This window comes from Pogona vitticeps, chromosome 3, assembly GCF_051106095.1.
Source record: "Pogona vitticeps strain Pit_001003342236 chromosome 3, PviZW2.1, whole genome shotgun sequence".
In the NCBI taxonomy this organism is placed as follows: domain Eukaryota; kingdom Metazoa; phylum Chordata; class Lepidosauria; order Squamata; family Agamidae; genus Pogona; species Pogona vitticeps.
Window position 1 is genome coordinate 90022270 of NC_135785.1, and position 25492 is coordinate 90047761.

At 41.2% G+C, this 25492-nt stretch overlaps 1 protein-coding gene across 2 annotated transcripts in view; it reads left to right on the forward strand.

Annotated features, from left to right (window-relative positions):
* Nucleotides 1-23619, forward strand: part of MICU1 (mitochondrial calcium uptake 1) — a 184626-nt gene extending 161007 nt beyond the window's left edge. For both annotated transcript variants that reach the window (XM_020783150.3, XM_078391364.1), the window contains 2 exons: nt 9857-9946; nt 22507-23619. In XM_020783150.3, coding sequence (XP_020638809.3) covers nt 9857-9946; nt 22507-22667 — 251 coding nt within the window. In that variant the 3' untranslated portion in view covers nt 22668-23619. The remainder of the gene's footprint in view (nt 1-9856; nt 9947-22506) is intronic.
* The last annotated feature ends 1873 nt before the right edge of the window (nt 23620-25492 follow it).

Below are 25492 nucleotides of genomic sequence, written 5' to 3' on the forward strand. Positions count from 1 at the left end.
CAGAGGTGGTGGTGAAGGCTTCTGGGAGCTGTAGTCTAAGAACATCTGGAGGGCCAAGGTTGGACACCACTGTTTTAAATGTACAGTGGTGCCTTGACTTACAAACTTAATCCATCCCAGAAGATGTTCTTAAGTTGAAAAGTTTGTAAGTCGAATCAGCATTTCCCATAGGAATGCATTGAAAACGGATTAATCCGTTCCGACTGTTTTTTGTTCTTATGTAGAGGTGCCATTTGTAAGTCAAAGCATTAGTTCCCATAGGAACTAATGCAAAATTGGTTAATCTGTCCTCTACCATTAGGGGGAGAATTTTTCTTTTTTTTCACCTAAGATGACTTAGGTTAAAACAAGGGCAGGAAAGGAGGGAAAAGAGGGAAAAGAGGGAAGAAAGAAGGTCATCACTGGGGCACACAGACCCCCTCAGATAAAGGTTTGTGCTTTTAAGCACAAAAAGAGAGAAGACAAAGAGAGAAGACAATGTGGGGAGAGAGAGTTTGGAGTCTAAAACACATTTTAAACCCACACATTTTACAACAACACATTTTAAACCACGCGACTTTTATTTTTTTAAAACCAAGCAACTTTTAAACAAAACACATTTCAAACCAAACCAAGCACCTTTTAAACCCACCCACCAACACCTTTTAAAACAAAAGAGATGTCACTTAACTTAAAAGCCCAACAGCCAGGCAGATCTTTGCAAACAGTTTTCTGATTTTAAAACCAAACAACTCTTTTGAGCATTGGCTTGTAGTTGCAAAGAAAATGAGGCCCTACCAGACATTGTTGGCACACAAACTGTTTATGTTTAGTTGAGTTCTTCATTCTGTTTCATTGCCTGAGAGACTTGTGACTGTAACCTTTGGTGGAATACTAGCACACAGGATATCTTGACCAGTCTGTTCTATTTGTCTGCATGGCACAGTTTCTAAAATGCTTGGAATAAAATGAACATCCCAGAAAAATATGAAATCACATTCAAACATCCAGAATTTTTATACAGGACTGCATGTAGTATAGTGTCTAATTCTGTGGGTTCTTGTCTAGAAGTACTGTTTTGACCTTTATGGTGGCAAGTTGTTCATTTTTCCCATTTTCAAATCAGACTCATGGTGTAAGTCAACTGGAAATAGTTCGATGCACCCAACTTTCTGCAACTCATTTCTCTTCATTTCCTGGGAAAGAAAGATGAGCCAGATTGGATGACCCTTGACATCATTGCTTTAAAAAGAATTTTTTGTAAGAGGCAGTAACATGGAAATACTCTATGGAGTGCTGCCTCCACTCTTCATTTGAGTACTTAATTTCCTTGCTGTTTTTGTTTATCCACTAAAGCTCTTAAAATTGGTTTGGTTTTTACCTGTAGATATCTGGGTTAACTAAAGCGTCCCTTGTATATATTGATTTCTCTCACTAGAAATGTTCAGGCTGCTTCTTTATATTGCTTCTCTTCCTCCCCAGTAGTGCATATCTTTTGAGATAGCATTTGCAGGAAGGAATCCTGCCTGGAGTGTGTAAACAGATAAGCCGACAGTCGGACTTGATCTAAGGAAGCTCACTGTGTCCTAAACATAGAACAGGCCATTCTCTTACTTTTAATGGAGGCAGCCATGGAGGATCCTGATCTGGTGCTGGACAGGGGCACAGCAAGAGAAGAAGCTTTTGCTACATGTCAATTTCTTCCTGGAAATCACAAACACAAAAATGTTTTTCATCATAAACAAGACTAATACAATGGGTTTCAGTAGATAAATGGCATGAGAGAAAGGGTTCAAACTCACTCTCTCTATGCTGTAGTTTGGACTGGGAGTCCTCATGGTTGCTTTTGCTAAACAGAGAGTGGTGAGCTGTTAGGAATGCTTTTTAAAATGCCCAACATTACATGTACTTAAACTCCTAGCCCCTTAGTTTTGTTTTGGCTCTAGACCCTTTATCTTCATACTAATTGGTAGTAACATTATTCTGATAAATGCTCCTTCTTCAACAATACAATTAATAATTCATAAAAGCTTTAAAAGACTGGAGCTTGTTAAGATAGAATAAGGTTAGTCTTCTGTCGTCCCTGCAACGCCACTGCTGTCTAGCATGTAAGGCAATTTTGCTAAACCTCTCCCCGCCCCCACTCCATGCTGTCACACCGTGTTCCTATCTGCCTGTGATTTTGGCTGTGGGGAGGGAAGACATTAAAAGACCACCACCATATGTTATGCTATCTTCCGTCCCCATACATTGCATTTTATTTTTTAAAAACCAGTGAAGCCAATGTGATGAGCACTGATGTATGAAAATGACATTTGGTTATGCTCTTAGGACCAAACTCGTCATGCAGATATTTATCAAAGTTAAATTTTGGTTTACAAAGCTCCAGTGGTGATGTTACCTTTCAATAGCAAAATAAGCGTAGAAAGAAAAGGGGAATAAGATTTGCCCCACTGTCCCTTGGCCACATTATTTTGCTTTAAACATACTTCACTAACCATTTTCCCTCTTGGTTTGGGGACAGGGAGCCTTGCTCTTATTGAGTGCCTGTACCCTGCCTGCCTGCATGCTTCAGACGCACCTAAAATGTAGATTCACAACCTGCTCAGCCACAAAGGGGAAAATAGACCATGCTTTAGTTACTGTACGTTTTGCAAAAAGAAATTACAAATGCTCTGCGAACTGGGTCACCGTTTTCTCTGAATACGCTTGTTAGGAGAGGATTAGAAAAGCTATTAAAACTTTTCTTCATATGGTAAGTTTTATAATTAATTAAAAGCTACCATGTTTTCAACTAACCTATACTAATGAGCTTCCTTCCAGGCATTCAAAGCAAAGCTAGCATTCCAGGTGAGCCAGTTTAGGGCATGTACTCAGAAGCAATAACAAGCAGGGAGCTTGCACTTGAGGCTAAATACTGTATTAGCCTTTGCAGCTTTCGTTTATTTATAGCAAAGCAAAAAATCAAAATCACTGCAACTGCAGAAGGTTTTAAGATTGCAAATCTGGATAATTCCTGAGTTTCTTTACATGACTGGATTTTCCTGGTATAGGTGACATTCAGAATCTTTCCATTGTGGTTATTTCTTGTAGCCTGCCTCTAGATTTCAAATTATTTAGTTTGCATGTCAATTTTGTTGTTGTTGTTTAGTCATTAAGTCATGTCTGACTCTTCGTGACCCCATGGACTAGAGCACACCAGGACCTCCTGTCTTCCACTGCCTCTTGGAGTTGGGTCAAATTCATGTTGGTAGCTTCAATGACACTGTCCAACCATCTCGTCCTCTGTCATCCCCTTCTCCTCTTGCCTTCACAGTTTCCCAGCATCAAGGTCTTTTCCATGAGATGGCCAAAGTATTGGAGCCTCCGCTTTAGGATCTGTCCTTCCAGTAACATTGCATGTCAATACTATACTTTAAATAGTGTTTTAGTGACCTGAAATTCCTGATCTGTATGGAATATGTGACTATATTCTACAGTGGAAACTTGTAAAAATTTAGTTTGAAAGTCATCCCAGGAGGTGTGGTTGCAATTCTGTGCCAGATTATTAGCCCTAAATATAGGATCATGGACAGCATTATGCGGAGGTGTGTTTACCCCATCTGTTTTGTGTCATCTTGGGCCCTAGAATCATTAGACTTCTGGACATCAACAGATTGTTCTTGCTCATCTACTCTAGAGGTACTTGGGAGGGAGGATCAGATCATAGCAAATGTCAACACTTTCCTCCGTTTTGTCTGTTTTTATTGGGCACCTTCTTGTCAGCATAATTAGCAAAGTGATCCTTGACTAATGCTCAGTATTATGTGGTGATAAATTCAAGCACTTTGGGATTAACTGGCTCTGACTCCCTTATAGAAATTAAACAGGGCTGGGGGAGAGACAGAAAGAAATGAGCTGCTCTGCTTTAATTATGATTCATGGTTGTTTGAAGTATGTGCCAATAGGATGTGTTACAAAAGGCTATTCTGAAGTCCTGTTTGTCGGACTGATTGCCTTCATCCAGTGCATCCATTAGGGTGAATTACAGTTCATTATCAAGTCAAATGCTTTGTATCTTCCTAAATGTAATTTGTAATTTATGCCTAGAGGACCCCTGAGGATGAAGTGCATGTTTGCAGATATATCGTGTGCATGTTTTATAATTTTAATAGCTTAGAACACTGGAAAACTGTAAGTGCATGTGGCATTTCCCCACAATGTATCTCATATTTGTTTTCTTCTTGAAAGCACAAGTGATGCAGCATAATTTACCATGTTTCTCTGTGTGAGCATTGGTTGCACATAATGAGGTTCCCCTACTGTTCACTTGACAAAAAAAGTGATTCAAAATTATTTAGCCCAATTGAGTCAGATTTTCTACAGAAATTGGTCAGGAATTAGCTTATTTAACCTTATTTCTTTCTCCACTGAGTAAATTCCCACACATTTATATGCAACAACCTATAGTGCAAAAGAGTATCAATAAAATGCAGGCAAGATTCCCCCCCCCAATGATCCTGTATGCACAGTTTTGCCAGACTTAAGAGGGAAATGTTTCAAGCTGTTAAATTTCCCTCAGGATTAAAAATAAATAGATAACACTTTACTTATCTTCAGCTATAAGTGCCTCTGTGATCTTCAGCTGATGTAGGGAATAGGCCAGCAGTCCCCAACCTTGGGCCTCCAGATGTTTTTGGACTACAACTCCCAGAAGCCTTCACCACCACCTCTGCTGGCCAGGATTTCTAGGAGTTGAAGTCTAAGAACATCTGGAGGCCCAAGGTTGAGGACGACTGGAATAGGCAACCTGACATTTTCCAGATATCTGGACTACAGCTACAACCAATGTAGCCAGTGAGCTTGAATTCTGGATGTTGCAGTCCAAAGCACCTGGAGGCTGCCAAGCTCATTGTGGCTGAGCTACAGCATGAAGAGAGCAGCTGCCTTATAGCTGGCCAACCACATATCTATCTAGTACCATCCCATCTCTGCTTATAGGAAACAGTTTTATCAGACCAACTGGACATCTGGTCTTGTACTGTATATACCTTGTACTGAGGTGGGCAAATTCCAGTGGTCGGGGGGGGGGCTTTTCTCAGCTTAGCAGAGGTTATTTTAACAAAAGGCGCTTTAGCTTTGGAGGGGGGGAGAGACATACTGTTCCTCCTAAAGTACCAGCTCAGGGCTCAGTTGCCCTCATGGCCTTTTTGACCTCTTTTAATTTATTTACTTACTTACTCCTAAATGGTTGTGAGGTGCTATGGGATCTTGCCCACTCCTGCTTTATACCACCACAGACTTTTACAGCTGAAGTTCATACTAGGTTTGACTCTTGTCTAATTTGACTGGCAGCTGCTCTCCAGAGTTTTAGGCAGTCGTCTTTTTCAAACTGGAACTCATAATGATTGAATCTCACTTCTTGTATTCATAGCATCTAAGCTACCACTGAGCTACCTTTCTGTGTAATTCTAAAGATGGCTTCAGAAATGCCTGCTCAGGAAATGGGCTGAGATTGCAATTGAACGGCTGAAATCCTGTTGTTTATATGGAATCAGTTAGAATATTCCATATGCCACGAAGTGCAATCTTTATTTATTTATTTGGCCCACTGTACCTTTTAGTGAATTTTTTTAAAAAAAATTGAATTGGATGCTTCCTCACAGAAGTGGGAATAAACAGAAGGAGGCAAGATGGGGACATTTTTTTCTTCTTTATACCTTAGGAAGTCAACTTGCTTTCTCAGGGACAGAAAAACTATAAAGAAAGAAGAAGAAAAACCCCACTCACCTTGCCTCCTCCTGTCTACTCCTGCTTCCAGAAGGAAGCCTTCTTTTAAAAAAAAAAACTTCTCTAAAAGGTACAGTGCATCAGCACTGCACTAGTTGACTTAAAAAAAAAGTAAAGGGGGGAAGTTTCTGACTGTTTAAACCACTAGTGATATGTCGAAATTGAAACCAGCCAGCTCAGTTTGACTGATTTCCAGCAATCACATATGCTGGAAATGAACCAAACCAGACTAATCCTACCCACACCAACAAATGCAGAAGCACCTGAAAGGAACTCAGAAAGATGTGGGCAAGTTGGTTCATTCTCAGGGCAAGTTGGTTCACTCCAGAAAAGATGTCTGTGCTTTAGGAGTGAATCAGCCAGTTCCTGCAGTGGACCATACACCAGGCTAAATGCCTATAAAGTCACCCCCAAGCCACAGCTAGAACAGACCCATTGGATCAGGGGCAATTTGGTGAGTCAACTCCTCTGTAATTTCCATCGATTCAGTTGGACTGCTCTAACCGCAACATACTAAGACAAGCAATGCGATTTCATTCACTGTGTTCAGTCTACAAGCATTATTACACATAGGTTGAGGCTCTCTCAGTACATCGGCATATTCACTCTGGATCTACACCTGTGTATATTCTATTTATCTAACCACAGAATGCAACTGATTTCATAGACTGAATCTGTACCACACTCAAATGATGCACCCTTTGATAGTGAATGGCTTACCTGGATTTAGCAGTGTTGGAAATATGATTGAATTGTCCAGCAGAAAGGATTAAATTCACAGTGCCCTCAGCGTTTTTCTAGTGTTATGCATTTAAATGTTGATGTTGGTTCCCTTGGCAGGTCAGGGCTTGCCTTCATATTGAACACCAAGTTGTTCTATCTCCTTTCCTACCTGGGGAACCATTCTCGACCATTAAAGCTGAAGGAAAACATTGGCCTACTTTGCACCACTGAACAAGAAGAAATTAATGCATGAGGTCATCACTGGTGTTGAAAGGCTTTGCCTTTCATTGTGAAGAAACCTATTAAGGGGGGGGGGAACCTACTGTTACTGCTGTCCTGGTGTCCTCCTTTAGGGCAGGTGTGGGCGGAAGAAATAATGAGGACAGTCATAGAAGAGCAAAAGGAAGGTGTAGGTGGAAAAAGTCCTGAATAGGCATTTCTGAAGAGATTTAAGGGATTTCTTAAAGATTATATAATGGTGAAGGGGATTACTGTTATAAGAAACTACTTATTATAGCTGCTTTGTTTATTCACCATGTAATGATCTGTGGTTAATAGACATGTCTAGAATTAATGAATGGTGTTGAATTTTCCCTGCTGTTCACTATAGGAATTGGTTAGTTGAATTTTATGAAAGAGATCTTGCTGTGTGAGAATTGATTTTTAGCCTTGCCCCAGAGATACATTGCCCCTGGAATTTTGGCAGGGAAGATGATGGCTAGATTCAGATGATCTCCAAATAATAACAGGAATAAGCAACAGTAGGATTTGGACTCCCTCACACCTTCCTACCCTTTACCACTCCATCTGTATCCAAAGAGCTTCTGCTCACGGCTGCCTGTGGTTTTCTGTTTAATCCTCAGGATAGGATCCCAGCTTATGCTTGGGTTCCACAAAGATATCCATGAGTCTTGCTTTATTGGCATATTCATAACTAGAGTTCAGAAATGTTTCTTGCCTTGGCCACCGCACCCAGAATCCCCACCAGCATGGGATTCTGGGAGTTGTAGTTCAGAAAGCAACATTTCCAAGCTCTGCTCATAAAAATAAACCTCCTCTTTAAATATAAACAGAGCTATGACATAAAAGCCTCAGGCATCCTTATTTCCTCTCATTCCATCCTTCCCATTTCCTCACAGCAAGAGGTGGAATCTTCCCCACATCAAAAGCAGGAGAGACTCTCCATTCAAATGTATGCTCATCCTTGCCTTAAAATATGTATCTGTCTCTTAATTCATTCACTCAGCTTTATGGTGAGGGGAGCAGTGGTGAGACAGGAAAGGAAGCTTCTGGATCTCCTGCTATCTATTTTGCTGGATGTAATCTCAGAGGAGTGGTGTCACCTGTATGGGCTTCCTGGGAGGCCCAGAGGAAATCCACACACAAACCATCTACAGTTTAAGAGTATTATTGATATTAACTCTGATTCAGCACTGCCTGCTGACATGGTTGGGGGAAAAATCTAGGAGATTTGTGGCACTTTAAAGACCAACAAGGCAGTCTTCAAGGGTAACACAAGACTTTTTGATGTTTTTGCCACAGCAGGCAACCCTAACTACCCCAATATCATTATTATCTTCACAGTATTAGCATCATGTGTTTGAAGGAACAGGTCTGCACTCACTGCTGCACCCTGCTATCCGTGTGTCACGGGAAATGTCTGAAGACAGGCCTCTGTTCCTCCTTGTTCCTGCCAGAAGCAATCCACTGGTGCTTCTGGAGTGAAAGGATCAGCCTGCAGGCTGCCGTCATTGCCCAGGGGACACCTGAATAAATTCACAGCCTGTTTCCCCTGCCCTTGTGATTTAAAATCAGGATGTTGAATGGGCTCCTATGCCACTTTTTTTTTTTTACTGTAGCACCTAGACCGCTAGCTTTTCCCAACTACAGTGCTGCCTCGCTTAGTGATCACTCTGCATAGCAAAGAAATCGCTTAGTGGTGGTCCCTATGGGAAAAATTTGCTTTGCAATGATCGTGGGGAAGTGATCATCACAAAGCCCCCATTTTCAGCCAGCTGATTGGCTGTTTCAAAATGGCCACCGGAAAAACAAAATGGCCACCCCGCTGTGTTGCCTCGCTTTAGAGGCACCGAAAATGGCCACCCCTATGGAGGATTTTTGTTTAAGGTTAGTTTTTAAGCCCATAGGAACGCATTAATGGTGTTTTAATGTGTTTCTATGGGCTTTTAAAATCCATTTAGCAATGAAATCGCTTAGCAACGTTTTTCCTGCACTGATTAATGTCGCTAAGCGAGGCACCACTGTATATTTCATTAATGCACTAAGCAGACACAGTCTTTCTTTATGTATACCTTATGGGGGAGGAGACCTCAGCAAACCTCAGCATTCATTCATTATCATACTGATTCCATTTATTACACTGCAATTATTCCAGGCAAATTTGTTTAGTTAATAAGCCATCTTTGGGCTTTTTATGTCTCCAGTTACTACTGCTCATCCTGGACATTGCAGACAAGATAATGAAGGCTATTTCTTCCTTTGGGGATGATTTCCATTGCTCCTTTGTGAAGGCCGCTACGAACTGAATTGACCTCAGTGTCTTCAGAGGGGGTTATATAGATGTGCTCAGTAAATAACATAGAATGGATTTCTCATTATCCTTGACATGTGTTCTCTTCTTATTTGGATTATATTGGCTGGTTTCCTATTGGTGTTCAAAGTTTGCATTACTTATTGTGGCTAATTAATGAGGAACTGGTATATATCTTGGTTGTGTGCCTGGCTAGGAGGCACCCAAAGCCTTGTGGCGCAGTGGTTAAACCACTGTACTGCAGCCAAAACTGTGCTCACAACCCGGGGTTCAATTCCACATAGCCGGCTCAAGGTTGACTCAGCCTTCTATCCTTCCGAGGTCGGTAAAATGAGTACCCAGTTTGCTGGGGGGGGCAATGTGTAGCCTGCATAATTAACTTGTAAACTGCCCAGAGAGTGCTTGAAGCACTATGGGGTGGTATATAAGCAGCACGCTTTTGCTTTTTACCAGTTAGCTGCATTCAGCCACAGTAGGTTCTGCAAATCTCATGATAACACGACTTCTTCTGTGGAAAATACATATTGGAATAATTGTTCTGGTTGTGCTCTGAAACTTACATGTGCTATCACAGAATACAGTCTACTATGATATGCAAGCCATCCCCATTCAAGCAGACTGGAGCTGTGCAGCAGACATGTGGCCTCCTTTTTTCAATGAAGCCACCTGATGTAGAACTAAGCCATTGATACCCTGCTGAGGATATAAGAAGCAATCTTTTGCCTGCATATTTCTGCGCTTTTAATTTTTTAAAATCCATCCCTGACACAAACAGGATGTGTGCCTGTATTTTACCAATATCTGACTTGTAGCATATTCTCATTGTTCTTTCAGATACTATGCAGCAGGTAGCCAAGACTGTGGCAAAGGTGGAGCTGTCAGACCACGTGTGTGATGTAGTGTTTGCTCTTTTTGACTGTGATGGTAAGTAAAGTTCCTTTAAAGTCTCGCTTTTCCTGTAGGGATGTAGAGCATACTTTAGTCTTAGATTAGGGCAAACCAGGTTCAAATATACTTGCAGCCACAAAGCTCCCCAGGTAGCCTTTGGGCAGTTGCTGTTTCTCTACCCTGTGTACCTTGTGTAAGGATAGCAATGAGCAGGGAAGAATCACATATGTTGTCTTGAGCTTCTGAGAGGGAAAGTGAGGCTATTTTCTTAATTAAGAATAATAGATGGCATCCAGTGGTGTCTTTCCACCAGGGATCGAATTCCCCTCTGAAAGATCCTGTGCTGGAAGGATTGGGGACACTTGGAACAGTGTTGAGGAACATGGTGGAAGGACTGGAGGAGAGATCTGGGACTGAGAAACAGTTGCACAAATAGACACATAATGTGGTATTTGGCCCAGAAGATAAAATAGAGCTCTGTGACGTCAAACAAGTGGGTTTGCAGAGATGCTGATATTGTGCAAGTCAGAAGAAAAATGAGAAAGTACTCCTTCCTCTGTGATTATTTGCAGATAGGCTGCTTCCTCTCTGCACAGGAAAATGAGTTGGCACTGCAACAAATGTTTGTGTCTTAGAGATGAATGTTCACTCAAGATACATCCCAGTACGTTGCCAAGCTGGGCTGAACACTGAACTGAGCATATTCAGACCTCCTTTTTCTAAATGCCTCCCTGCTGTGGCTTTACCATTGTACTTACCAAGATATATGATTCCACTATGATATGATATGATGTGATATGAAACAGTATATAGCTTAAATATACAGGGATCACTTTGAGACCAAGTTTGGTGCTAATGTTTAACTATAAGAAAAAAAGACTAAAGCCAACAAAGCAGAATCATCATGATCATAAGAGATTTGTACACAGAACATCTAAGAAAGAGAGACAAAGCAATACACCTTAAAATGCATAGTACAACAAAGCTAACTTCCTGCTCACCAGATCCCAAACACCAGACATGTCTGTTAGACTGTTCATTTTCTCTTTTGTTTTATGCAGTTTATATGGTTTTCCCTCTGTGGAAAAAGACACACTGCAAACAATTTTGCACCTAGTGCTCTTAATTGAGTGGCAGTATCAAGCACCCCTTTATTCTTTTATTAAATTTCAAGCTACAGGGGCCTGTGCCAATGCCATGCATAAAGCCAGGCTCCTGTTCGTAGTAACTGGTGCCCTGTGCACACTCCAAGGGATGCAGTGTTGAACCTCATGCGAGAATATCACTTCAGACAAAGCTGTCCTTTGGCTGATGTCCTGCATATAGGATTGTGTGTGCACGCTGTGCAGGAGCATCCTTTGACTGCACATGCACGAAGGTCAGAACACTCTACTAATTGCGCTAATATATATTTTATGGCTGTTATGTCAAAGGAATTCCTTGGAACTCATTATTCCTTATGCCGAGTTCAGCATTAACATCAAACACAAGCTTTTGCTTAGGATTTCTTGGGCGTGTTGTCCAATTAGTTCACGCAGCCGCCTGTCCAACACTGAAAGTGTTGATTCTGCATCCAATTCAAAAAAGGATAAAAGACTGAATTCTTTGTGCCCTTTCATTTCCTTCAGTTTGATTTTTTTTCTTTGTAAATGACTAAACATGTTTCTTCCTCTTGTCTTAGGAACAACTTCCATGAGTATGAGAAAGATTAGTTATAGTTTTCTCAGCCTTCCTCAACCACAGAAAGTAGGAAATATTTGTGAAGACACCACAATCCTTCGATAGAGTGCTAAAGTCTCTCTCTCTCTCTCTGTCTCTCTGTCTCTGTCTCTGTCTCTGTCTCTCTCTCTCTCTCTCTCTCTCTCTCTCTCTCTCACACACACACACACACACACACACACACACACACACGGCCAGATGTTATTGGAGGGCAGCTGCCACCAGCCATCACTAGGGGCCAGCTTAGCTGTACCTGGTGGGAGATGCAGTGCAAGAGCATTTGGAAACCCACACGTACCCCATCCCTGTTCTAGAAGACTCAGAGGCACAGCCAGGAAGCCCTAGTGATGGTCTTTGTGTCACGGAGGCGGCAAATGGCTTCCCCTTCTTCCAGATTCTGTCCATGTCCATGGGAGAGCAGAAGATAGATGAGGAAATCCCCTCATCTTGCCTCCTCCTTTGTGTAGTCATCTCACTCCTTGCCTTTGCACAGTCTGAATTTATCATGTCAACCCCAGCCTTGTGGCTTCCCCAAACACATAATCAAAACCCCTTAATGTTGAATTGCAAAAACCCCTTAATCCTTTTTTGTCTGTAGTACTGCAGTCATACACAAATGCTTCTGAGATAAACAGAGGCTGTGTCTGTGTTGCTTGTCAAGATTTTATTTTGCTTCTGATACATTTACATCTAGAAAGAAACTAAATGGAATAGTTTAGCTGCAACTAATGTGCATCTTCTTCCCCTAATGGAACACTGAATTTTTTTTCTTCCTGATGTATTTTCTGGTGTAATTTTTATTTTGACTTTTGTTGATCTCAGTGGCATGCAGCAATTTCCCGCTGTAAGCATAGGTTTCCTTGTATGTTTGAGGCACTGCTCAGAGATTCTGGCCTGCCTTTTGTGCCTGTCTATTAATGGTGATGTTTTCTATTCCTTTAATGCTTTGAGGTACGTAGCTCAGTTTAATTGTGATCTCTTTCCAGAGGGCTTTCCTGGTGCTCTTTTTAGGTTATGAGATTTCTGATTCAGCAATGCTCATTTTAAGTTTCTGAAAATGATTCCCTGAGTCAGAATTCTAAGCAAACAGCTTCTGCTAAGCGGCCATCATGCTGTTCTTTTAACTTCATACACCGAATTGGCACGCTTTATAAAAGAATGTAAAGAGGCATTGATCTTTTTCTAAAATCTCTTATCCAGGGTCTCTTAGAAGCTTCCTGCAACTTGTTCTCAAAAACAGAGAAAGGAATAACAACACAATTTCAATTTTTGAGATTGGCCTTAGACCACATTCGTTCATATGGTATACTTCTACAAGAAAATAAAAATTAAAAAACCATTTAGCAATGCATTGCATTCTTCAGGATCAGAAAAAAAATTGCCAGAAAAACATAGTAGACATGATCTTTACCGTCGTTTTTATGTGAACACTAAACACTTTGTTCAGCCGTAAAGTATTGTTAAGAGGGTGAAAATAACCATAAATCCCAAAACTTTGGGCTTCTTGCCGTATGTCAGGAAAGGGCCAGTTCTAATGCATGCCACTGGAATACAGTTTTAGCACCTGTCTTTATTCAAACCAAGTAGTAGCCGCCTTTTAAAAAAAAGTATCCTGACGTGATGTTCCAGTCCTTGTAAACTGTATAATTTATATCCCAGTGCATATAAATTAGTATGTCCCCTTGTTTGTTTGATCTGTAACTGGTTGCCCTAATTCACAATGGCTGAAATCCTGTTTGCACAGCTACACCGTGTAGGGCTGATGACACAGTGATATTTTGGGGAATAAAAAATGTCCCCTATCTAAGGGTCTGAAGGGTCACGTGGAATCCCTTTAATTGTGAGGAATACACTGGGAGCTGTGGGATGGGAGGAGTCTTTAATTTCTAAAAATCACTGCCAGTGGATGACTGTACCTGTGTGAACAGGCTTTCAGTCATCATCTGAATGGTTTATTTAGAACAGGGGTCAGGGAACTTTTTTACCTTTTACCCCCTAAAAAATTTATATATGCCAACATTACCCCCTTGATTTAAAGGGAGGATTTCGGTCATGCACAGCCAGTTAAGCGCCGCCGCTGAAGCCTCGCTAACCCGTGCCTGGGCTGCTTCCTTCGCCTGGCGGGGCCGCACTCAGTCCTTGGCCCCATGGGGGCAGTTCCCTTTCTCTGCCGTCAGGCGGCTCCAGGGTGGGAAGGGGATGATCGAGCAGCCAGGGACCTCCGGGTAGAAGAGAAGGAAGAGGAGCATGAGGAAAGGGGGTTAGGGTCATATCCTCATTACCCCCAGGATTTTCATTTTTACCCCATTTGGGGTAATTTACCTGTTCCCTGACCAATGATTTAGAAGCAGTCATATAGATATTGCCAGTGAGACTGTAAGCCAGGGTCATAAACCCATAGTCAGAATCCTTTTGCCAATTTACACCTGCGTAAAAGAAATTGCATAAGTCTTGGTGATGAATTACTGTTCATTAAGAAAGCAAGTGAGGAGGAATTAAAAAGTAAGGAGGAATTAATAAGTGAGGAGGAATTAAAGAACCTTGTAATGAGGGTGAAAGAGGAGAGTGCAAAAAACGGGCTGAAACTCAACATCAAAAAAACTAAGATCATGGCCACTGGTCCCATCACCTCCTGGGAAATTGAAGGGGAAGATATGGAGGCAGTGACAGATTTTACTTTCTTGGGCTCCATGTTCACTGCAGATGGAGACAGCAGCCACGAAATTAAAAGACGCCTGCTTCTTGGGAGGAAAGCGATGACAAACCTCGACAACATCTTAAAAAGCAGAGACATCACCTTGCCGACAAAAGTCCGAATAGTCAAAGCTATGGTTTTTCCTGTCGTGATGTATGGTAGCGAGAGCTGGACCATAAAGAAAGCAGACCGCCAAAGAATTGATGCCTTTGAATTATGGTGCTGGAGGAGGCTCTTGAGAATCCCCTGGACTGCAAGGAGAACAGACTTATCCATTCTAAAGGAAATCAACCCTGAGTGCTCACTGGAAGGACAGATCCTGAAGCTGAGGCTCCAGTACTTTAGCCATCTCATGAGAAGAGAAGACTCCTTGGAAAACACCTTGATGTTAGGAAAGTGTGACGGCAAGAGGAGAAGGGGACAACAGAGGATGAGATGGCTGGACAGTGTCTGCGAAGCAACCAACATGAAAATGACACAACTACAGGAAGCAGTGGAAGATAGGAGGGCCTGGCGTGCGCTGGTCCATGGGGTCACAAAGAGTCGGACACGACTAAACGAATGAACGAATGAACGAAAGAAAGTAATGGTTGTAATCTATGGAGCATGGACTTCCCCTTATGCAAGTGTAAACTGGCAAAAGGACTCTGGCCTGTGGGATTGTTGGGTTTTTTTGTTTTTATTATTATTATTTTATTAACTATTACAAAGACAACTATACAACAACACGAGGGAGAGGAAAAACGGGATTGACAGCTAAACACAACAAAAAACATATAAACGGGGATATTTGCTTTTATACAATATCTAAAAAGTTCTTGACTTCCTGACTGTGATGTACTAATCTCTAATGCATTCTCTGTTCATATCTGTTTCTGGGCCCAATCATAAAACATTTCCCAATTTTCCTTAATATATATTCTCGGGTTCTTACGTAGTGTCTCTGATAAACTATCCACTACCGTAATATCTAATATCTTTTTAAGTCCTCTTTCTTAAGAATTTCCTGTATTTTCCACCTCTGGGCCCAGATCAGTGGAAGGCAGACAGTTGACAGGAGTGGACAAATAGAAGCCCAAGTTTTTGAATGCAATAGACCATCCTAAAAGAAGACTGACCAAGGTGGAGGCAGGACAGTAAGGAAGGTGTTTGAATGTCATAGCTGTTGGCTTTCTTCCTTGCCGCAGATTTAAGGTGAGCTAGATACCCCAAGGAAATTGTAAGAAAGCCAAAGATCGGGGAGGTTCCTTTTTTGGGCCACAGCTGTCAGAATCCCCCAATCAGCACGGGCACCAGCTTTTTTTACTTTTTCTTGCCTAAAATCTGTTCATTCCACCTGGCCTGTTGTCTCCTCTGTTTCTTGTAACGGTCCTTTCTTCAAATCCTCCTTTTCCCTCAAGCTTTTATTTCTCACTTTTCTGCCTGCTTCATTCGTCCTTCAGGGTCCCTTCTGCTTCGGAATCTCTCTGCAACATCAGCACAGTGCAGTCAATGGCAGCAGAATAATCAAAACATGCTTCCTGGCACAATAATACTTTTCTTTAAAGAGTCATGTATATAGACTTCCTGCACATCTTTGCACTTCTAGCCAAACAAAGTTATGTACGTAGTTTCCACATCTAACAGGTCAAAATGTTTCTGCTGCATATGCATAAAATGGTGTTTTAACTTGCCAGCTGAAATGGTTGATGTTTCTATAAAGAAATGACTCTTAATTTAATGTCAGGCATTGATAACTTTATTCCACTTCTATCCATATTTGGATAGATGGGCCAAGAAAACTAAAACTGAGTCAATTACTTAAGACTTAATAGAGGTGTTTTATTTTTCCCCCACGGCTTTACATTCAAAAGCAGTGGGTGTTCATTCATAAACCAGGTTTTTGCAATCTGTCAGAAACTTCCCTGTATGTTTTTGGAGATTTTCTTTGGCCTTCTAAAAAGGTTAGATGGATCTTTGCGTAGATCTGTCAATTGTATTAGGCATAATGGCTGACAGTGCATCCGCATGTCAAGAAGCAGTATGCCATGAAACACGGATTGAACAAAACAATCTATATCCAGTCTGTGTGAGTTCCTTGTGTATTCAGTCTTACAACCATTCCATTCAGCTTCTGTGTCAATCTGCAGATGCATATATAAGCATTACAGTTCACATTTACCTTTTAATGAACTTTCCCTGACATATACATTTTGTATACAATTTTTCATATGATAAAAGACTTCAGAGAAGTATGTCATCTGACAGATAATTGTTTTGATCTGTATATTAGACCAGGAATTATGAAATAAGTTATTTTACTTTTTTTAAAAAAAATTCAGACCAAGTGAAATTCTCCCCCTCCTTAATCTATGGTTAAACAGATTTTGTGATCATCTTGTGGTTATAGCCATCCTGTTCTTTCTGTAAGCTTCCCAGAGTGACAGCCTGTTGATGGTATGGTACGTACACCCTTTGGTCAGAAAGGTGCAGATTTTAAGTGCCTCTTTGGCTTGTTTGTGAATGTAAAGCAGAGCTTGGAAAAGTTACTTTTGGGGGGACTACAGCTACAGCTCCCGGAACCTTTCAGTTAACTGTGCTGGCTGAGCAATTTCTCTAAGTTACAATAATACTTTTGAAAAAAAATATTTTCCAAGCTCTGATCTAGAAACATTTGATTCTGTCCTGTGGATAAAATAGTCCATGACATAAGAAAACATGTGAGGATTCTCATTTACAAGAAACATAACATTGGGTGACTTGTAGCATGAAGTGGCGATATACAGGCAACCACCACTTTTCCTGTGCACATAGGATAAATGAATTAGTTTAAAACTGCTTTAGGGGGGAGAGCAATGTGTGCAGAGAAGCTTTAATAAGATGCTGCAGGGGGCTCTCAAACTATTTGAAAGTCAAATTCTGAAGAACTCCTTGAGGGCTGAGCTTTGTCACATCATCCCTGAATTTCCTCATTTCCATCATGTCTCTGTTGACTTATAGACAGAGAATGAGCAAGGGGCCATTTGCTGCAAATAAATAATTTGGAAAAGACAGGGAGTCTCTTAAGTGAGGCTTCAAGCAATGAGCCCTGGGATTAGAATTGGCACAAATTGTCCATTTTCTGTCAAAGAGGTCTGGGGGAGGCAAAAATGCCTATGAAATGGATAGTAAATTGGAGTGGGGTTTGAAATACCTGATTCCAGAGCAGTCCAGTGGACAACAAAATCAATGCATAATGCGTCTATCATCCTCTTCCTCTTCCCCCTTTTCAGTATTTTCCCCTCTATTTTCCCCATTTAAATGATCAAGTAAAACTTTTAGTAAGACACAGTTCCTTTCCTTGGAGGTTGTTGAAGTTGGTATGGCTTCTGTTTTGCATTAAATTATTTTGGTGCCAGTAGTATCCCGTTCTGCAGAAGCTGTTGCTCATGCATGTTTCCATATTCCATTTTAATCAACTTTCACCATTGTTGTGTGGCCCTTTCTTCATCCAAAAGCTCGCCTACAGATTCAGGTTTTCAGCTTGCCAAGTCTTGCATATCCAGGAGCCATTGGTGGCGTAGGAAACATTTGTGCAGCTACAGTAAGGAAGAGAAGATCACCATTTCAGAAAAGAACTCAAGGTTAGAAGACTGAATAGCAGCAACACATTAGAAAACAATAGCAGCAACAAATTTAGCAATTGCTCGAGGAAAATGAGGGTTTTTATCTTCTAGTCATTTAGGAACAAAGTCTTCAGAGAGTGGTGTTTCTAGTAAATCAAACAAAGGTTTAATAAAACACACTCTCACAGTTGCATAAAAAGGATGAGAGCACAAAATAAGTGCAAGAGTATCCAGCCTAGTCTTGTTACATGAAGAAACTCTCTTGGAGTAAGGTTGTCCTGACAATCTTTCCTGCATCTGCCTTGAAAGGACAGTATTCAGTCTCACATGTTAGAAGGCTTGACAGTAATATGGACTAGTTAAATGGAAGAAATAGGAGGAGGCATACTTGAGAGCAGAGATACCCAAGAACGAGGGAGAACATACTCCTCACTCTCTCATTTGAGTACTAGCCAGAACTATTTGGTGCATCTGTTTCCTTATATATAATCTTGATTCTTCTTTTGACCCAAGTTTTGTTTAGACTCCTAATATTCCACTTTGAAAATTTAAGTTCATTGACATTCTCAGAAACCTGCTTGTATTGAACAAAAAAAATCCAGTGTTTAGAAAGTCCATCGGTATTGAGCTGTACAATACAGGCAAAGAAGTTTTGGAAAATAATAGCAAAATGAATATTGAATTTTTTCCCTTACTTTCCAAAATACCTTTATTTAGGCAGCATCCTTGTTAAGGACAGAAAATATAGGGGCATGTATATTCAATTTGGAGCTCAAGCATTTTCAAAGAGATACTCTGTTTTAGTATGTGAAACTGGGGTGGAGGGATTCTTGTGGCACCTTTAACTTTAGCAGATTTATTTTCAAGTGTGTTCCTGTGGATTAAAATCCACTCCTTCAGACCTAAGCAAATAAAAAATGTGCAGAATTTCTAGGAAGAAATCCTCCAGTGTTATTCAGTGCACATTTAACAGCAAATCAACCTTATCTGCACCTTGTGAATTAGAGGTCCAGACTGGAATGCGATTTTACAAGCATAAATGCATTCCAATGACTTTATGAAGATGTAAGAGATCGACATGGATCAAGAAGATTTTTTTTTCTGTTTTAAAGATGCACCAGAAACAAGATAGCAAGTTCTTTTTTAAATATGAATAGACAGGCTTACGGAAGACAGGTGAAGGTATGAATGAATGATCTAGATTTCAAGACTCACAGGCAGTTAGCACTTCTGCAGTCAACATGTATGGCTATTAGCAAAACAGAAGCAGTGGAGTGGTGACTGTGGTGGCAGAGCCGACACTGCCACCCATTCTCTGTTTCCTGAACCCACTGCTGCCGACACCCATCTACATATGCTTGTCGCTCCTCAGCTAAGAGTATGAATAATGCCTTAACTCTGAGGGTCTTTGGGGTCAGGGCATTACAGTGGTGCCCCACATGACAACGATAATCCGTTCCGTTAAAATCGCTGTATAACAAAATCGTCATGTGAAAAAAAAACCATTGGAATGCATTGAAAACCGGTTAATAATAATAATAATAATAATAATAATAATAATAATAATAATAATAATAATAATAATAATAATAATTTATTGCCATTGTAAGTATATACACAGTATACCCATACAACAAAATTCACAGACACCCAGAGACCAGACACATACACACACACAAAATTCCCCAAAAAATCCCCACCCACTAAAAGTCCCCCACTAAAAATACAAACATCTACACCGCAGGCCAAGTAACACAGTCCAACTAATTATTCACTACTGGTGGTCTTTAAGCTCATTATTAATTGCAGTTATAGCTCTGGGATAAAAACAGAAAACGTGTGGTCCGAGTCTTCATTGTTCTATATCTTCTGCCAGACGGTAACAGTTCAAAAAAGTTATAAGCAGGATGGGAAGAGTCTCTCAGGATGCTGTGTGACTTCCTCAGACAGCGGGATATGAAGATGTCATCCAGGGTTGGTAGCTGGAACCCGATGATATTCTGGGCAATTTTAATGGTTCTCTGTAGAGCTTTTTTGTCCGCTACAGAGCTACTCCCAAACCATGCCAGAATGCCATAGGTTAGGACACTCTCAATGGTGCTACGATAGCATGACAGAAGTAAATGCTGAGATAAATTTAACTTGCCGAGCATTCTCAGGAAATACAGCCTCTTCTATGCCTTCTTCATTAGCATGTTGGCATTTATAGTCCATGAGAGGTCCTCTGAGATGTAAGTACCCAGAAATTATGCATTCCAATGGGGAAAATACCTGATTGTCCTGCGATGATCCTCCATAGGGCGGCCATTTTGCGATCGCTGTCTTGTGAAAATCGGTCCGGAAAACAGCGGGGAGCCATTTTGCAAACTACCTATCAACTGTTTTAAATCGTCGTCTTGCGAACCATCGGTTTGCAAAGCACAGACCTAATCGTCGTTAAATGGAAATCCCCCATAGGACACATAATTATAATTCGGAAAAGTAACAAATGCTATCAAAGATATGTGCAACTGTTTTGCTCAGCATGCTCTCTTTAAAATACTGTATTATATATGTATGAAGGGGAAAATAATTTTTGAATGTGAGATTCTCAGGCTTAATTCCAGCTAAGAGCTATGCTGAGGTAACACCAACTGTGCCACAGCTGCTGTTGAAAGGTCATGAAATTTCTAGTTTAATAGACTTTTTGATACACAGTCTTAGATTGCAAAAGACACTTTCTTCCTATTCTGCCTTTCCTTTCAAGAAACAGGCTGGGTCTGGATTATAGAATTGCTAAACATAGATTATTCATTGTATTTACAATCTTCTAAGCATTACATGGTAATCTCTTATGATGTGGGCAACAAAAACAGGAATATAAGTGACTGAAGTTACCTGAAGCTTTAGCCTAGTCAGAAATTGCATCTGTTTTTAAGGTGTTAGAAGATGAAGAAGAGGAAAATAAATCAGGCATTGGTCTTGTGCACTCACAGTTAGCTTAGTTATTTGCAGTGGACGCAATGGGCTGTTAATATTCTAGATTTTGCCTTAGAGTAACTTTTGTGAGGGACGTGGTGGCACTGCAGGTTAAACCGCAGAAGCCTCTGTGCTGCAAGGTCAGAAGACCAGCAGTCGTAAGATCAAATCCACGTGACGGAGTGAGCTCCCATCGCTTGTCCCAGCTCCTGCCAACCTAGCAGTTCGAAAGCATGTAAAAATGCAACTAGATAAATAGGTGCTACCACAGTGGAAACGTAACGGCGTTCCGTGTTTAGTCACGTTGGCCACTTGACCACGGAAACTGTCTACGGACAAACACTGGCTCTATGGCTTGGAAACAGGGATGAGCACCATGCTCTAGAGTTGGACACAACTGGACTAAATGTTAAGGGGAATCTTTTCCTTTACCTAACTTTTGTGAAATAACATTATTTCCCTGTTTACAGGGCATATCTTCCTCTGAAGGACTTGCCTGCATTTAAGTATGTGAATGCACAGAATTAAGCAGTTTTTAAAAGGACAGTATCTCCTTGACGTTTCTTAGCACACCTATTTTCTCATGCATTTCTTTTTTTTTCCAGAGCCCACATATAGAAGGATTACTGGACTGGGGCTCTGAGCATGTCATTCTTAGCAAAGCTATTCCCTCCTTACTGGGAACAAGAATAGCATGACTGCATGACACAAATGAGAATTTTAAAAGCCAGAGTAGTTGAGTAAATGTCTTTTAGATCGGAAGGGTAGTTAGTGAATGAAAGCAAACTGGGAGGGAGTGGGAGTGGCATAAGGAGCCAGAGTGGTATAGCATCTGGAATGCTGGTGTGCAGTTTTAGGTGTTTGAGGTCTCCTCCTTCCTGAGCCATGAAATGCACTAGTTGACCATGGGCTAGTCAGTGGCTGAAATCCTGTTGTGTAGCCATTCCTGCATAACTCAAAATTGCACAATCAGTTGCGAAATTTGTACCAAGATGTTAGTTGTATCTAACAAGCAATTCCACAGGTTCATAGAGCAACTAGCAGCATAGTAAACTTGGCAGTCAGGCACTCAGTGTAGACTGCTGGGCATAACATCCTATGAACTTCCACAGGAGTAATTTTATGCTACACCTAAAGCAGTAGGGTTTTAGCCCATGTCTCTGAGCCTAATCAATTCCATAGCATTTTTGTGAGGGAAAAGAAGGGAGAATAATAGCTTTGTAAAATCCCATGAGGTCACTGGAGGAAGATGGGGTGGGGGGATGACTAATAATAAATACCAGGGTGTGTATAAAATGACAAACAGCTGCAGATTTCTGGTAGAGGTCATTGGTTACACTGAATAGTTGCCCTTCCCCTATCAGTGCAAGGAGATGTTAAGAGCTATAGCAGTCTTACTGTGGCTTGTGGAGACATCACAAGTACATAGTACCTAGAAAGCATATTAAAGTAAGATAAATGTCCTGGCGTGGTGTTAATATAGATAAGCCCTAAGCTAATTCTACTTTAAGCTCCTTTGGCAGCTGCTTTTTGAAATTTCTGGGAACATTTTATCCTTGCCGCCCCCCCCCCCCCCGGTCCGGCCCTGCCCCACCGCACCTTCCAAAATAACTTAATTGTTTTCTCCCTTTTTCCATCAGGCAATGGTGAACTGAGCAACAAGGAGTTTGTGGCCATTATGAAGCAGAGGCTTATGAGAGGCTTGGAAAAGCCCAAAGACATGGGGTTTACCCGGCTCATGAGGGCCATGTGGAAGTGCGCGCAAGAGACTGCTTGGGATTTTGCCATGCCCAAACAATAATCCTGACCCCAAACCACAGAAGCCTGACTGCAGTGCACAGATGAAGACCGTGACATCTGCTGTGCTGTCCCCACCGGATCATGCCCAGCGCTGCGGGAGTGAGGATCCCTTCAGTGGAAGGTTCGCGTTCCACTGCTGCACTGAAGAACCAGCCCTGGGAGGGAAAGACTGTTAGCAACTCCACGGTCCTTTTCAAATGCCGAAGCAGACCTGGGAGCCCATTCTGCATTCGGCTTTTGTCTTAGCAACTGTTTTCCTCATAAATGCATTCACTCCCACCCATACACATACAACTTTCCAATTTTCTCTTTAATTTTTAATTTTTTAACACTCAAGAAGAAAACCTAGCAAATCATCAAGATAATTAGCTTTGAATATTGCAGCTGCTTCTGTTCCCTCAAGGGGGGGAAATAGCTGAGCATGGATCCTACAAAGAACATGATTGCTTGTGTCCGTGGAAGCCTTTTGAGCATTATTTGGGGCAAGAAGGCTCATGAATTGACTCAGCCCTTGCACTCTTCTGCTCATGAAGTTTTTTTTTTTAAAAGGATCCAGTGAGAAACAGAACCTGACGCCTCAACACGTAAAATGTAAAAATGTCTGTTATGTTAGATTATTAAGCTGTCTGTGAGTTTCACAGCATAGGGTGGTGGTTAATGGGACAAGTTTTGCTAGACATCAGTTCAGTGTCTGCACAAATTGCTGCCTTTTCTTGGAGAAAAGTGTTAAACACTCAAAAGCGCAGCAACTTCTGTTTATAGTTGGGTGGGGTTTTTTAAGGTTTCAAGAGCTGGTTAAGCATTCTTGACTCTTTCCCACAACCTTTTCAGTGGAACCCCAGGCTTCCACATGCCATACAGCGTATATTCACTCAACTGTAATCCCCTCTCCCTTAATGAGGGTGCTCATGCATCATGATTTGTTTGATCATATTAAAGCTTCTCTTCATAGAGCTCTTGAATGTTTATGAAATATTACTTCAATTATAGTGATTCGCTAGGGGGAAAAAACACCATGCTCCTATGTCATCTTTCTTTTTCGGGGAAGCCTTATGCCTTGAACCAGGTTTGATTTTTCTTTTGGCAACAGGTCCATAAAATTCTGCTCTCCTGCTGCCAGATGGAAGCAGGGTGCACTTTGAGCCCACTGAGGGGGTTTCTTGGTGTGTCAGCTAACATTCCTGTTTCCTTTTTGCTTCAGAATGAGTGGAAGGACACTGTGAGATTATTTTTTAAATATAAGGCCTTTGAAATACTAACCCCTCTATTGCCTCCATTCTTTGTACCACCTGAATTCAAAAAATTCCAAAAGTGAAGACTGGGCCAGAACGGTGAGTAGAATTTGCTGTAAAGTGAGCATACAGCAAAACTACAACCCCTGGACAGCCAGTTCCAAAAACCTCCCATCAGGAGTCAGCTCATCTGAGAGGTTTGGAAGCTTTTGAGACAACAACTCCCAACATCCTACACCCAGCATGATTATTAGCTTTGCTGCCTGTAGGGTTCTAGGAACTTTAGTCTAAAAACACAAATGTTTCCCATCTGTGGAAAGAAGCAGAGCTTGGAAAAATTACTTCTCTAAACCACATGTCATAATTTTTGCCATCTAGCATAATTGTCCAGTGGCCATGCTGCCTGGGGGATTCTGGGACCTGTAGTTCGAAAAGGTAAGAGGGGAGAGAAACTAAGGTAGCTGCAGCAGAGAGCAGGGATGATATGGGCTCTGGCCAGCCCATCACTGGTATATGGACCGTCACAGGTTATTTTTAAGGGAATGCAGCCTTTCACAGAAAAATAATAACAATGCCCACTCCTCCACTTCTCATACATTTATATAAAGGTTTTCACAGAGGTAGAATATATCCTTCTTTACAGAACAGGGGTTTGTGCTGTCAGCTGAACATTGTATACAGACCATCCTGTAAAGACTTTCATCCATGCTTGCCATCTCAGTTTTCTCACCTACCCTGTTTCCCTGAAAATAAGACCTAACCTGAACATAGGCCCTCGTATGATTTTTCAGGATGCTCATAATATAAGCTCTTCCCCAAAAGTAAGCCCTAGTTAAGTGAAACCCCACCCTCCACCATTGTGCAGCAACCAGAAGATGACATGACTGTATTTGAATAAATGTAGATTGTTGTACATGAAAAATAATAATAAAACATCCCCTGAAAATAAGCTCTAATGCATTTTTTGAGCAAAACTAATTATAATACCCTGTCTTATTTTTGGGGAAACATGGTACTATAATAACCTATCTTTCTCTCCCATATTTGCTTTAAAGACTGGCAGTCTCAAAGGCTTCTTCTGTAGTTCCCTGTTTGTTTATTTATTTTATACCCCACCCATCTGGTCTTGCGACCACTCTAGGCGGCTTCCAGATGCATAAAAAACATAGAAATATACACAAAAATTATAACAGATTAGCATGTTTAGACCTTTGTGTGGAGCAGGGGGTGGAAATACATGTATTTATGCTTGCATAAACCCCCAACATTGCCATACCATTTTGCTAGAGAGCTGTGCTTGTACTGGATGCCTTGCAAAATCTGAGAAAATAATACTGGAGAAAACAATACACTTCTTTGAAAGGCAATGTGTTTTCCTTTAAATTCACACACCATATGTGACTGCAAAGTAAAGCTAGCCATGGAGTTGCTATAGGGCATAGCAAAACCCAGGTGCCAGTCATTGACATGTACATAATTCACCTCTAGTCCTGGAGGGGGAGCCTCCCTTGGGTGCAGTACAGCCATTCAGCAGTGCTCTTGGGTTTCATAGAATTCTAGCCATTAGGCTGAACAACCTTGCTAAGCTAGTAGG